General features: G+C 44.5%; 1 protein-coding gene across 2 annotated transcripts in view; it reads right to left on the bottom strand.

The window, feature by feature from the left end:
• Window positions 1–557: 557 nt before the first annotated feature.
• The window catches only part of LOC139057638 (uncharacterized), a 146932-nt gene continuing 132043 nt past the window's right edge, over window positions 558–15446 (bottom strand). The window contains exons 1-2 of one of the 2 annotated variants that reach the window (XM_070536224.1): window positions 2479–2650; window positions 558–2442 (exon numbers count right to left, since the gene is read on the bottom strand). In XM_070536224.1, the coding sequence (XP_070392325.1) occupies window positions 949–2442; window positions 2479–2520 (1536 nt within the window). In that variant the 5' untranslated portion in view covers window positions 2521–2650 and the 3' untranslated portion in view covers window positions 558–948. Of the gene's footprint in view, window positions 2443–2478; window positions 2651–15446 lie in introns of those variants that run through there. The other variant, XM_070536223.1, reaches the window with a different exon arrangement.

The raw sequence follows: 15446 nt of genomic DNA, 5'->3' as shown, positions 1-15446 counted from the left end.
CCAAATTCCCTGAGTTTTCCCTGAGTTTTTCCAAACTACTCAAAATCCCTGAGAATTCCCGGTTTTCCCGGTTTTCCCGGTTGGTAGACACCCTGGGACAGCAGTTCATGAAACGTGACGTCCGAGCAAAAAACAAGAAAAAAATCTGAAACAAACAAACATCCATGCTCTGTTAAAGCGGTGCAGAAGAGTGAAAAAGGATAAATAAAAGCACGATGCAGTGTAACAGGTGTCACACTTGTAGCCAAAAAAGTGCGAAAGGCAAAAAAGGAAAAGTATTCTTAAAGATCACGGAAAAGTATTCTTAAAGACCATCATGGATGTCGCATTAGCTGGAACGCATCTTTCATAATAATAGGATAACTGCCGTTAATACCTATTGGTGGTGGACACACACCCGGGAAGTCGTCGTACTCGGGGTTCATCACGCCGAACACCTCTTCTTCGAAATCTTGGTCAAGTGCCACCAAAGTGCACGTGGAATCATATCATAATCAGAACTAAATATTAGAAGTTGGGTCACATGACGTGACTTCAGCAGACTGGGGTGTTATTTAAATAAACAATCACGTACATTTCTCAGTGTCTACATCGAGCATTTTATGTTTACGCAAACCATGATAGGCCACCCACGCAGTGTTTGTTGCGTCGTAACGGTAAAAAAAAAAGAAAAGCGAAAGGAAAAGAAAAAAAATACATTATAGGCGCCTCCCGGAACGTTTGGCAAAATAAAGGAAAAACCCACCAAAACAATCTGATTAAAACGGATCATTTGTTGAAGACAACTGAAAATTCGAAATTCAGCTGTATATGTGACAAAAGGCAGCCTTGCGTAAGCAAGATAAAGCAAAGAATCCACATAACACCCAATTGCTCAAGAAAACGCTGCAACGTTTTATACAAGCGTTGCAGTTGGGAAACTGCCTGCAGCCTTAACGCCGTAATGCATCAATGGGGGTATACTTGGAATGCCGCCTGCACAGTGGGAAAACTCCGATTATTCCCGACTGGGGGTGGGCACACACCGGGGAAGTCGTCGTACTCGGGGTTCATCACGCCGAACACCTCTTCTTCGTATTCCTCGTCCAGTGCCCTCACATTGTAGTACACGTCCTCTCCATCATTGTAAGCGATGGCATCCTCGCCTTTGCAGGCAAAATGATAATCTGGACGAAAATACCCACTGTCGGCGATAACGGTGGTCTGGTTCCACGAGGAGTCCAGGATGTCGCACACTTCTGGCAGCGACAGGATGCCCGCCATCTTGGTGAGTGGTCCCGGAGGCCCATATCCGAGTGGATCGATGTCGTACGGCTTGCTGCTGCTTCCGTTCTCGCACTTAGCCGGGTCGATCTTGTATGTCAGTGCCACAAATGGATACAAGTGGCAAAAGGCGGGGCGGTCTGTTTGGTTCAGCTTTTGCGAGTAGACTTTCAATTCCCGAACGGTGTACGTCGTCACCTTTTGGTTGGTGAGGCTACGCGGGTACTCGTGGTACAACACGATGGTGTGGTAAGCCCGTCTGTGCGCCAGCTTGCTCGTGTTGTACGATGCCCGTTCGTAGGAACCGTATTGAAAGACAAAGCCGAACGTGCGGTTATTGTGCTGCAAGAAAACATCGTTGGTGTCATTGTAGAGCTCTGCCAGACTGCGGTTAAGCGAGTCGGGCGCGTTGTTCCACCACATGCGGATGGCGTCGTAGTTGTTTGCTTTCATCCAGGCGAGCGCGTTGTTTTGGAACGTGGCCTTCTCGTTGTTGGAGTTGTTCAGCAGCCTGAGAAACGCCGAGTCCGGGCCGCGAACAACGAGCCACACCTTCAGGTAAGGGTTTTCCGCCTTGAAGTTGGCCATGCGGCGCACGGCGTCCCTCGGCGGAAGGTCCACGTCAGGTAGCTCAGGCTGCAGCTGCATGTTGTGGTCGAGAGTGTAGCAGCAGTACATGGCGTAGTGGCAGAACATGTACGGGAAGAAGGCGATTCCGTACGTGCGACGGTGGCTGCGAAAGCCCTGCTTGTCCGCCCAGAAGGGACACAGGTACTTGTGCAGATGGGTCCAGATTGGTAGCGTATAGTCCTGGCTGTAGAGCCAGCTGTCCTCTGTCGTTGTGGTTGGCGTTGGCTTGGTCGTTGCCGGAGTAGTAGTGTGCGGACTGGTCGTGCTCCCGCTCGTCGCCGTGGCAGGATTCGGCGTCGCCGGTGGCGACGATTTTCCGCCGCCACCGCCGCGCTGATTCACGTAGACGGCTGGTTCGGTCTTGCCAGCTTCTTCACTCTCTTCAAAAGCACTGCTGAAGATTCCGCTTAATGACAGCAGCAGCAGTATAAGTAGAATAAGGAGGAAGCAGCACAGTCCCACAATGATGATAGGGTGGTTGTCATCCTCACTCTGGTTCGCGTCTGTGCTCACCTCGGACAAGGGGCTCACCTCGGACCAGGGGCTCACCTCGGAATAGGGGCTCACCTCGGACCAGGGGCTCACCTCGGACCAGGTGCTCACCTGACTCATCTGGCCCGCCTCCATAGCTACAGTGTTGCCGACACGAATCAAGAGCTAAACGGTCACGAGAAGTGGCTGCCCGATGCGCGCCAAGGAGAACCTGACCTGATCGACCGGGGGCACTTGGAGATTGGTAGCTTCTAGCGAAGCGAAAGAGCGCAATCCACTACGGCGGGTATGCGCGTAGTCGGGCGCTCGCAAGGGGGCAAGAGCGCGGTAGAACAGTTGCATTTTCAAGTAAGGAGGGTAACTAAGCATGACGATACCTTGTACAAATGTGAAGCAGAAAACAGTTTTGTGTCGCAACGTGTGGCATGCGCACCGCATATAAATGCTGTAAAGGCTTGCTGTTCAAGAAGAGCGCGTTGTGTTAGACATCATCATCATCATCATCATCATCATCATCATAAAAAACAAGCTGGTTACGCCCACTGCAGGGCAAAGGCCTCTCCCATACTTCTCCAACTACCCCGGTCATGTACTAATTGTGACCATGTTGGCCCTGGAAACTTTCCACCTAATCCACTTAACTTGTCCTAATTACCTACCCACCTGTCCCCACCTAACTTTCTGCCGGCCCCTGCTACGCTTCCGTTCCCTTGGAATCCTGTCCGTAACCCTTAATGACCATCGGTTATCTTCCCTCTTCATTACATGTGCTGCCCATGCCCATTTCTTTTTCTTGATTTCAACTAAGATTTCTCGTCCTCGCGCTCGTCCTCGTGTTTCTTCTATTCTTTGTCCCTGTTTGTTGCGCACAATAAGTTTCAAGATAAGATTTCATTAACTCGTGTTTGTTCCCTCACCCAATCTGCTCTTTTCTTATCCCTTAACGTTACACCTATCATTCTTTTTTCCATAGCTCGTTGCGTCATGCTCAATTTAAGTAGAAGAAGTAGTTTAATGAATGGAGAGGTCGGCCGGATAATGGAGCATCCGGCCTGCTACTAAAACCCTTTTTGTAAGCCTCCAGGTATCTGCCCCGTACGTGATTACTGGTAAGACGCAGCTGTGATACACTTTTCTCTTCAGGGATAATGCCAACCTGCTGTTCATGATCTTAGAACGCCTGCCAAACGCACCCCAGCCCATTCTTATTCTTTTTCAGTCTCATGATCCGGTTCCGCGGTCACTACATAGACATAGTACAATACACATAGTAGAATAAAAATAACACATCGTTTAATGCCTGTTGGCAAATTTGCGGAATTATCAAGGATGCGATCATACCGTTGCCGATGAAGAATTGCGTCATGATTTCGTCTCGTTTATGATGCAGTAATATCTCAAATAAGATTTTGTAGCTTTAGAGCTAAAATGTGTAGCAAAACCGAGTGGCTTCAACGATGAACTGGATTACTTATGTCCAAATATGACTTGAAAGACTGCTGAGAGCCATATTTCTGTTTGTGACTTCTTCTGTCAGCGAGCCAAGGAGGTCGCTGCTTAAGCGTTCTGTCCTTCCAGTCACGAAACGCCAATAGTAGTCGGAGAGTCAGAACACGGATTGTCGATCTCGGTCGATCAGTGCTTAGTGCTCACATGAGACGCACATTGCCTTACTGCAAGGGTGCGGAGAGATCTTGCCCGATGGCTAGATTATTCGTGATGCAGACTTCAGGTAACTCCAACTCTTCTAGCTGGATGTCACGGGAGTGAAAATGACTGGAGAGTTTGAACCAGGCGCTTGGACAACTGTAAAGGCGCGAATACTTAGAAGCGCTAAATGTCGGCAAAGGGAGGTCTTGTGCCCCGAGGGATGGCAGGGCGAGCCTTGTTGACAGGTCGCATCAAATGAACGTTCTCTGGCTGCTGACCTGAAGCACCAATCGCACAAACGCGGAGTTACTGCACTGATGCCGTCTGCACCAGTATAGGTGTCCACGTCGCATTGATGGTACGGAGCACTTGTGCTTCATGCATTGTAACTTTTCGTAGTCTGGTGGTTGACTCGTGTGTAACTGTTCTCGGGAGACGGGCTACCGACGTTTCGTTTCCATATGGATCAAAGTGCTGAAACGCGATGTCTCGAGCAGTGTACGCACTTGAGTACCGCTGCGTTGCGGCACTTTCGTTCGACGTGTTCCTCTCAGCCATATTAAAAAAAAAAACAGCTGTTATTATAAGCGAGGCGGCAGTCCTTTATGGCGTTGTCGTGGTGATTGCACAGTGCGCAGCAACAATAGGCGTTCGGGGCAGATCTTGCGGCCAGCGCTAATGCTGACGGTACCTGCCGTGATAGACACGGTTTGCATCGCCCGTGTTCCGCGGAGGTGTTTTTTCGTTGGGGACCTTGAAAGGGAATTCTGACCCTCTTCTCTACACTCTGCTTACATGTGCAGGCATTTCATTACCTTGCCCTCCTGCACTCGTCGAAACCTCGGAGAAGCCCCGCCGATGGCCTCAGTCTCCTTCATGCATTGTTGGCGTTGCGCGATGTGGCGAAAGATGCGCGCCTCCTTCTTTCAGCGACCGCATATGTTCAGCTGCGCGGTCATTCACGCATCCACCCGTTTGGCCCACACCGGTTTTCCCGCAGGTCAACGGTATTTCATATACTCATATTGATACTTTTTGTGCGCAAACAAACAGGGACGAAGAATAGGGGCAACACAAGGACGAGCGCTTTCTAACAACTGGTTTATTTTTGAAGAACTACTTACTTAAATACCCACAGAACTGCGCGATCTAGTCAACAGAGCACCCTACAGCGCATATGATACCCGCTGATCTGCGCCATCAAGTCAAAAGGGCAACGTCAATATTACATATAACACTTGTGATAAAAACGACGTGGACAAAAGCCACCTGGTCATACTAAAAACAGCAAAGTGCATAAAAACAACCACTTACAATAAAATGCGTTAAAGATGTGATGATAGAAGCGAATTTTCTTTATCTAACAATGAAACAGAAGGATGGCTGATGCATTTATCTTTTTGTTTTTCTATCCAGTATGCTTCCACGATTTCCCTAGCGGTTTGATTCCTATGCCTGTATAAAATGTCTGTGCTAGTAAGACAAGGGGAGCAACCATGTTCTTGGCAATGCATTGCCAAATGCGTACTAGGGCGACCTTTAAGGCTAGACAAGTGCTCCCTTAACCTAGGGTTAATGCATCTCCCAGTCTGCCCTACGTACACATGACCACACGTCATAGGAATCCGGTAAACAACGTTCTTCGCGCAATCAACAAATTGGGTCTTGCGCGGATGTTTAACAGTGCATTCTTTCTGTACATCACCCTTACTTTCAAACTTCTTTTTAACCTTGGAACACACACTACCTATTTTGTTTCTTGCCGAAAATACTACTTTTACTTCGTAACAACCAGCCACTTTTTTAAGTCTGTGTGAAAGGCCGTGCACATACGGAATCACTGAAACATTGGAACCTCCATCCTTCTGCCTTTGATTCTTTGTGCATTGTGCTTTATCCTTGTTTAGTTCTTTCATTAGTCTAGCACACGTCGCCAGCAACACAGCGAGCGGGTACCCAGCCTTTTTCAACCTGTCAACTTGCTCAAAGAATGCAATCTTTACAGTGTGGTGGCATGACTTCAACAACGCTGACCGGAAACACGAAATGACTATTCCATTCTTCACAAGCCTGGAATGGTTTGAGGCATAGTTCATTAGCGGTTTTCCAGCTCGGGGTGAGAAAGACCAACACACATGTTCCGGTAGGAATGTTAACTTGACATCAAGAAACTGTAGCCTCTTATCTACCGGTACTTCCGAAGTAAATGTTAAGCCCTTTCCCAGAGAATTGAAGGCTTCTACAACCCTATTTCTGAAAGCACCCTTGTCTACAGGACAACCTAAAATCAAGTAGTCATCGACATACCTGTATATCTTACTTACTACACCTTCTAAATCTTTTGCCAGCTCTCTGTCTATGCTTCCCAAAAAAATGCTACTTAGGATGGGAGCTACCTTTGACCCGATGCACACACCCCTTGCCTGTATATAAGTTTCACCACAGAACCCTACATGAGTATTCGCTAAATAAAAATGCAGAAGTTCAAGAAAGGATTCAACGGCCATGCCGCACGTATTGCGGAATGACACCTCGTCATTTTCCTTTGTTATGCAATCTTTTACACTGCACATTAGGGGCCCTTGCGGTAAGGAATAGTAAAGATCTTGAACATCTATGCTGAATCCCCAGCTGCAGCTTGTACTATCTAGTGCCAAACAATTCACAAGGCCTTCAGAGTTTTTCAATAAGTACGGATCCTGCACTTCTAGGGAATTCAACATTTTTTGCAAGAACTCCGCGACCAGAAATTGCCAACACCCTCTCTCGGACACAATTGGCCTAAACGGAATTGCTTGCTTGTGGGTTTTTGCCGTAAAAAATATCTCCAATTTCATTCCTTTTGAGTTCTTTACAGGTGACGCAAGCTTATCTTGGTCACATTTTTCCAATAGCTCCACCGCTTTCTTTTTAACGTTATCTACATTCACATCACATTTCTTAAAGCACTTGTTTACCGCTAGGAAAGCTTTTTCTAAGTAACATTCATTTGGTACAACAACCAGGAAGCCTTCCTTGTCTGCTTGAATAACACGCAGATTATTCTCAACTAAATACTTAGCAGTCCTATCAACATTGGTCCTGGATCTATCGCTTACCGAAGCTTTAGCCACCACGTCCACACATTCCACCACACATCGATCTTTTTCTTTCTCCGGTACACTCCTGGCAATGTCCCTTGTAAGTGCCAACCTGTCGACGATGTCGATCCTTGGTTCCACGCAGAACTTTGGTCCCAACTTGAGAACCTGTTGATGCCGTTCTTCCACTGTTGCACCCCCTAGTATTAGAAGGCGTCCCTCTGGCACTTCCCTTTTCTTCTTCTTTGGCAATTTTCGACGAACATCGTTCCATATAGCCTCAGTCACTATATTTGCCTGTCTGCACCAGTCCCGAAAAGCCTTCACGTCAAAAAGGCCACCGGAAGCAGACGAACAGGCCACCTTTATGCCTGTTTCACATGATGCGATTTTCGTCGCACCGGAAGTGCGATTTCCGTCGTTTGCGATGAAAATCGCAGTCGCAGTGCCGACCCCCCGATTTTCGGCTGCGACCAACCGGTTGGTCGCACAGTCGCACCGTCGCACCGATCGCTGCGATTTTCCGTCGAAATTGCGCGGAGAGCTGTCAACGGAGCTATTTCGCCGGTTTGTTTTGGAAAATGGCGTTTCGTCCGGCAAGTGCAATGCGCGGAAACGGGGATCGTCGAATTCGGTACGTACGCGAAGGGAGAATAAAAAACTTGTACCGCAGATTGCATTCTCCGATTGCTATGCGTTTGTTGACACGCTACACTGCAAATGAAGTGCCATTTCACGTTTGCTTCGTACGCCTTTGCGAGTTGTCAGTGCTAGGAGGTGTTCGATCCCCAGCAGACGACGAGGTTGTCACAATTTTCTTTTGTTGAGTAGCTTGCAAAAATCGCGCTTACGGAGCAGCTTGAATTATTTCAACCTCGGCAAGGGCAAATGACAAGACAGCAAAGTACCCGAAGTTTCAACGTTGCGCTGAACGCGGTACCGTTCAGTTGCGTTTTCTTGTCGGTTTTCAATCACGAATTTTCCGATGCATCTTGAAAGCTTATCTTGCCTCTTATTAAATTTGACAGAGCAAAAGTGTAGGCTATCGTAATGAATTTGCTACGATAGCATTAAATCCGTGGCTTGAATAAAATATTACATGCACGTTAAGTTGCACCTCTACTCTGGAGAATTTTTTTTTTCATGCACGAAAATCGATAAACATTGACTATGTTGCGGACTTTGTATCCTTACTGCATCTGTATGAACACTTGCTCTGCAAGGTAACTAACTGTACAACTAGTATATTAAGTAAATTGCTTGCTATAGTGGCACAGTGACAACGTACCCTCCTGCACAATTATGTAGAACTCGTGCAACAATGCGAAAAGCAGGCAAACGGCCTGTTCTTGTGGGGATAAAATAGTATAAAACGACACGCTGAACAAAAGAAAATCGAGCTGTGCTGTGAAGTCAGCCGGTACAAGCAGTTCTTGCACGTTCATAGCTGGTCAAGTGTGCAGAAACATTCATGCCTTACATGTTTATAGTAAGTTTCTAATAAGTTTGTGATCACATATATTAGTGTGTAAAACCATATAACGATATCCGCTGCGATTACTATCTTTATAAGTAATGAAATACCATGCTACTTGCAAGAACATACATCACCTGAGGATTTTAGAACAAATTTCTGCATTTCAACTATACACAATATGTGGTTTATTCAATAAAAGACGACATACTGGGCTTTTTTGCAATGACAAACTTATTCCAAACTTTACTTACATACAGGCAAGAAAAAAAGTTATAGACAGAAATATTGTTCTTCAATTTGTTCACCTGCCACTGTGGCTATAGCATTCTGCTGCTAACTCAAGGCAAGGGATTGATATGCCAGCCATGGAAGTCGCATTTCGATGGAAGTCGTAGGTGAGAAAAAAAGCTCTTGCACTTAGATTTAGTTCATCACCTTTTATTGAACCTTTACACTTCAAAATACTACAGCATGCTTATGCAAAATCTAACACCAATAGAAAGCAAAGGGCAGAATTGTAAAACAACCATCTTTCGTGATAATTCGAGTGTGTAAATATTCATTGCGTCAATATGTATTGTTCAACACCACTGCACAAATAAGCATGATCAGGTATAGCAAGTACTGTGTCAGGAAGCTGGTTCTACAGATGTATAAATGTCAAGGCATGAATGCTCATACTACATCGCACACATAGCACAAAGAAAACCTTTTTCAAGAGTTGTCCCTTCTGGCAGTTATGAGTGGGCCATAAGCAGCAGAAACTTTATCGCAGGACATTGTGTAATACCGCTTATGAAAGAATGAAGAGGCTTTTAACAGCAGTACCTTATGCTGCTCTCATAAGAGGAACGATGAGCAAAACATTTCTGGTAGAGCACTTAAACAGTAACTTTCTGCAAGACAGAAAATTCCAGGTCAGAGTTGGAGGTACATTTGGCCCACACACACCAACAACACGGGCATACTACAAGAAACACTACAGCCTATGGCGTATTACAGTCTATGTGAAAGCTATCTTATACAGAAATCAAGAATGATGCAACAAGCCCTCAACAACACTGCAGACTTTCTTGGCCAGTCTGGCCTCTCGCTTTCTGATAAGTCAGCTCATATCGACGTCGGAAAAAAAGAAAGGCTAGAATCAAGAACTACCCCAGATTGCACATTGTGATCCACATAGCTGGACAAATATGCCCGCAAGTCAATGTCCACAAATCCTCAGCAAGTGTAAGCCCATGACGGCAGAACCAGCATGTGGGTGAAACAAGTATGCAATGCCTGGACGCAACTTCCACACCTGGTAAAAAGAATAATCTCGAAATAATGGGGGTGGACGAGTGGATACTATAGAAAATCGCAGATGCTTTGCTTGTGTCCAAGGTATGGTACGGTATGAATTACCTGCAGCACACAAAAAAGACAACTCATCGAATACAGGCATCGGGTAGTAATAACAGGTCTTTCCAACTGTACCATGCTTGAAGACCTCTATGAGAAAGAGCTAACGAACAAGCACCTAGACAGAGTAGAATTGCTGCCTGCAGCACAAATTCTTTGTCTCAAGAGCTCAGAACCTCGTACCAAGATACTATGCCAGCTAGCATATGAGATGCAAAGACGACTACCCCTCCCTTCAGAAACACAACCTCGGGAGTACCTGAACTTGAAACACAACAGGCCCATACCGTGGAATATGGGGGTAAACAATTAGGCCAGGAGACTATATGCAACTGCCAAACACACAGAGGAGGTTGCTAATCATGAAGATGCAAGCAAACATAAGGCTCATTAGTACACTGATCTGGCAATAGCAGTGTAACAGTAGTATGACACTACATAAAACTAAACCCCATATAAGTGAGTACCATTCCAGGTCATGCTACACTTAGAAAAGCTGAACTGAACGCAATCAAAGCAGTACTTGTAGTGCAGATTACACCCTGCACAACACCCTGCACAACACCCTGCATGGATTCACCAGAAACTGTCTGGGCCTGCACATCACACAAGATTGTCAGGAAAATCAGGAGATTGACACGCGACTTGCAAGCACATGGCCAGTAATTAAATTACAGGATACATAGCCATGCAAATATTCCAGGACACAAGCGGGCTTATAAGCCTGACATAATAACTGAAAACTAGATGAGTTTGTGTGTATTCATTATTAACTAAAGTGCAACAGATAGACAACAGACAAGAATGAGGCGCTCTGTGTGTTCACTTCGTTCCTGTCCATTGCATTTCTGTTGCACTATGATTAATGAATTCATAAGGCTGTACAGGAGAAGAATGATACCTCTGCCCAAGGGCCCGATCTCACATCCAAATCCACACGTGTGCACACACACGCACACAAATGTTGCAAGAGTGCATAGCATGAAGCAGTATCAACAGGATGACACTAGATATGGATGAGGACTAACTTTCAACTGACGTTCATTTGTAAAAATGTGGCGAGTTATACAAATTACCAGAAAAAAAAGGACAATGAGCAAAACGAGAACAAGGTGAAAGCAGGAGCCAACGTCTCGACTAGTGGACTTGTCTTCTTCAAGGTCCACGTTTGGAAACGTTGGCTCCTACTTTCACCTTGTTCTCATGTTGCTCATCGTCTTGAATTTTCATCTCCTGCCTTCCCCGAGTTTTCCCCAGAAAAAGAAAGACATCTTTGAAAGATAGATAAAAATTGGTGCTTGATGCAGCCAAACATAAATAAAAATGCTACAGAAAGAAAATAGAGAAAAATTCCAAGTGCAGGAAAAAATCATTACAATTGCCAATCCTGCATGCCAGCACCTTTCAAGAAACACTGTTGTTATTCCAATAAACAGACTGACAGCTTGCTTATGCAAGCACATTCTTCCAGTTCCATGCCATTGGGAAAAAAGTGAGTTTCCTGGAAGGTAGCCACATGCACACTTGGTGATCACAGTTTTTTTTCCCTGGTCTTGTATATCTATATGTATTTTATCCCTTTCCTGCTTTTATGTTTGGTTTCATCAAGCGCTAGTCTTTATCAGGTTTTATTGTTGTACTACTTTGTGGTAACCTTTATATATCATTGCATTTTCACAATAAACCTTTTAATTAGAAGTTAGCATAACCTGTTCTTACTGCTTCACACTGTACGTTCTTGCTACATTGGCCAAATAAAAGATTTTATAACGTATCATGACGGCCATTAAAGTGACTTGTTGCAGTCTAAAGAAAAAAAAAACGAATAGCCTGGCTGCAAATGGCACCAGAGAACACATAGGACAAACAAGAAAACAGAGATGATCTAACAATCAAAAGTTTAATGTACACACCGAGTTAATGCTCGCTGACAAGCAATAGACTGAGCATACACAAAAAGGAGAAGCAAAAATTCATGTGCGTTTCCTGACAGGAAATGCATCCATTTCTAACGGAGGCCGTGATGACAAGATTAACGCAGCGTTTTTAGATCTACAGCTTCCGTAATTTCTCTAGGCAGCCGATCTGCACAGAATGCTAGCTTCTTCCTCTACAATGCACGCTCAGATGTGGAGAGTGCATTGTTGAGGAAGAAGCTAGCATTCTGTCGAGATCGGCTGCCTAGAGAAATTATGGATGCTGTAGATGCAAATACACTGGGAGAATCTTGTGTCAGCATGGTTGCTGTTACACCTTCAGAGATGGATGCGTTTCCTGTTGGGATCTGTATGGACACACATCAGAGCTTGCTTCTGCTTTTTGTGTAAATTTGATTTATTGCTTCTCGAACAGCATTTACTCGGCATGTTCAATAAACTTTCATTTGTTAATACACCTCATGATTGTCTTGGTCTCTAGCAGAAAGGTGCTCATTCTTTTTACAGTGAAGCTGTGTATGCCTAGGCGAAACACTCACGGTCCGATCCCAAAAACCCTAGTGTAGAGGTATGAGCCGTTGTTTAAGGGGGTGTGAGCCATTGCATTCGTCTTGCATGATGGACGGAGACATTTCGTGTTGGGTAGACATAGAAATGCTTATGCATTTCAAACATACATTTATCTGCGTATTATTGCAGGGAAGGGACACAGAGAGGGATGGGGTTAAGACAAGATCATGATGTCATTATTATCTCGCAGTGAAGGTGTGGTGGGCCATTGGCTAGACCGATAGTGACGTCGTTTCTCTCTAGCAGCAGAGTGCGCGTGCAGTAGTCTCTCTCCGACTTCCCAAGAGGTTCGAAAATGTGTCCCTGTATTTAATTAAATGAAATGTGCAGCCCCGGTGTGTCACTTCGTAACTACAGTGCATAACTGAGTCATAAACATTATGATTAATGCATTACAAAACACAAGTGCGTAACATAATCCAGAAAGACTTTGATGGACCCGCTGGATTAACACAATGAACCACTCATTGCACTTTCCATGATGGAGATCTTGCAAAGTGCAATGTGTGGCATTCCAAACAAACAATGTGATAAACCCAAGCCAAACATGTGCATAACCTCATTAAGAAACACAGACATAACCAATAATATAGAAAGACTTGAATAAACCATTGGAATTAGCCCAGTGATAAACACCAGGGCTGCACATTTCAGCTTCGCTGGTTTACCGTCTGTACAGGGTGCATGTGCAGTAACTTTATCTGTTATTGTTTGTTAAGTATTGTATAATGTTGTGCCAGTAAAACACGTTGGGCTAGTTGATGCAATGTATTGGTACTGCTTTTTTTGCTGGTGTTTTTCTTAATGTTGTGCCCTTCTTCCTTTTGTAACAACTTTTTTATTCCCCCTTACATAATACTCCAACCTTGCAGCCTGCGAGGTATATAAATAAATAAGTACATAAGCACGTCATTCATTCATCTGCACACACCTCGCACCATTCCTTGCTCAACAAACGTCACTGTGTTGATGTCTCGGAGCGTGCATCTACATTAACTGCCGTTTGCGTTTCGGTATGGTTTGTGAACAGTGTAATGCATAAAGATTACATGACATTAAGGTTGTGACCTATGCGGTGCATAAGCAAACCTTGCAAAAGATGACATGTTGGATTGTTGAATATAAGACAAATTGTATATATCGCAGTTACTTTACCAGCATTTATTTGACCACTTGACAAAAACTTCACTTCGCATAGATTCCAACACGTACACTGAATCTGCAGTTTTCTTTTTTGCTTATTAATGCAGTCATTACTGCATGGCCACATTGTAGATTTGAAAACAAAGTGAAATAAGTTTGTTTGTTGCAATATAACAATATGCGTAGATCACTGCGATTGTAACACGAGAACTTGATACAAACATGCACTCTATAGGATGCAGACAAATGCTCAGGACAAACTCCAGAATGTTTGCATCCTGATACTTATGAAAGTGAACGGTTTCATTCCATGGCTGTCAATGAGAGGGAGAGAGAAAACTTAATTGTGTTCGTGGAACAAAAACGCATTGATAAGCTTAGACATATAGTCATTGCTTAACACTTTCGAAATGAATAATTATAGCTTGCTATCGACATTGAAGCAGCCATTCGACAGCAAGAAAAGGAATCAGTTTTTCCAGCTCTGAACATTGAATTGCAGGAAATGCAAGCAGGCATAAAATTCTGCCAATATAATCTGTTTAGGAATACCAAATTGGAATAAACATTGAGGCTTGCATTTGTACTTTCTCTGGCTGAGCAATCTAGTTTGAAATGACTCCCATAAGCATGTCGTAACAATGTTGATCTAATACAGGTTGAATGCATGACTAGCTTAAGAAATCTGGATGATTGCTATAAATTACAGTGAAGAAACTATAATATTTAATAACAATAATATAATAATAATATTTATTTCCACAAAACAGGCTAACCGTGAGAGGCGTGCGAGGCTGAGCAGAAAGCTGAAAAATTCTACGGCAAGTGCGCCTGCAGTGGGCCTACGATCCTGCAGTATGAATAGCGCGTATTGATATGGTCTTCTTGTTAGAAGTTCCGAGTATACTACCAGCGCGAGACACGGGACAACAAAGTGGACGAGAAGCCTGTCTTTTAGAATGCTATGTTACAACGTACAGGTTTCTACAAAAGTGACGGTAACTGCTCGAAACATTTGATGCGTCGGCTTTTGCGCCTTTAGAAATATTTAGAGAGGGCTCCCATATATATATATATATATATATATATATGTATATATATATTCGCAGCGCAAGCACGGCGATGGACGAACCAGGCAAGCGCTAAGGTTGAATTTCACAACACAATTTTCATTCCACGTCGTAATCACACAGATCATTTGAGGCTTCGTTCAGTGGCACACGCGTGCTTTCGGGTTGGTGCTTCTTGTTGCGTTTGGCGTAAGAATATGGCTAGTAGCAGGCACCACATATGCGCAATCACGGGCAATATACACGCATCATTTCTTCAGAGGCTGGCGCTGAGCACGGGTAGCGCGAGGATCTTGTTGGGCTGACACGACGACTTCGTGGCAGCCGAATTCCAAATACTGCATATGCGGTGAGGGTAGCAATATGAACTGGTCGATAGGTCATCTTGGAGATTGTTGTAGCGCAGGCAGAACGAAACGGTCGTAGAAGGCAGATGAGACAACACACGGCGCAGAACCACCTGCGAACAGCTGTTTACGCGCGCCATGTCGCACTGAACTACCAAAACCGCCGTCGCGCACTCCAAGACAAATCTTAACTAACATTTTAAATTAGTAAACGTACATATTATTTGCTTCTAATCAAAAGAAGTCAATAATATTACAGTGTAATTGTTTTATTCACTACAATAAAAGAATTATGCAGCGTGTGCCACGAAACCTGGCAGTAAGCAACCCTGGGCGTCGCACCAGTCGCATTGTTGAAATCGCAATCATGTGAAATGAGCCCTCTA

The sequence above is a fragment of the Dermacentor albipictus genome, chromosome 3 (genome assembly GCF_038994185.2).
Source record: "Dermacentor albipictus isolate Rhodes 1998 colony chromosome 3, USDA_Dalb.pri_finalv2, whole genome shotgun sequence".
Lineage (NCBI taxonomy): Eukaryota > Metazoa > Arthropoda > Arachnida > Ixodida > Ixodidae > Dermacentor > Dermacentor albipictus.
Note: the sequence above shows the minus strand (reverse complement) of the source record. Positions and strands in the feature narration are given on the sequence as shown.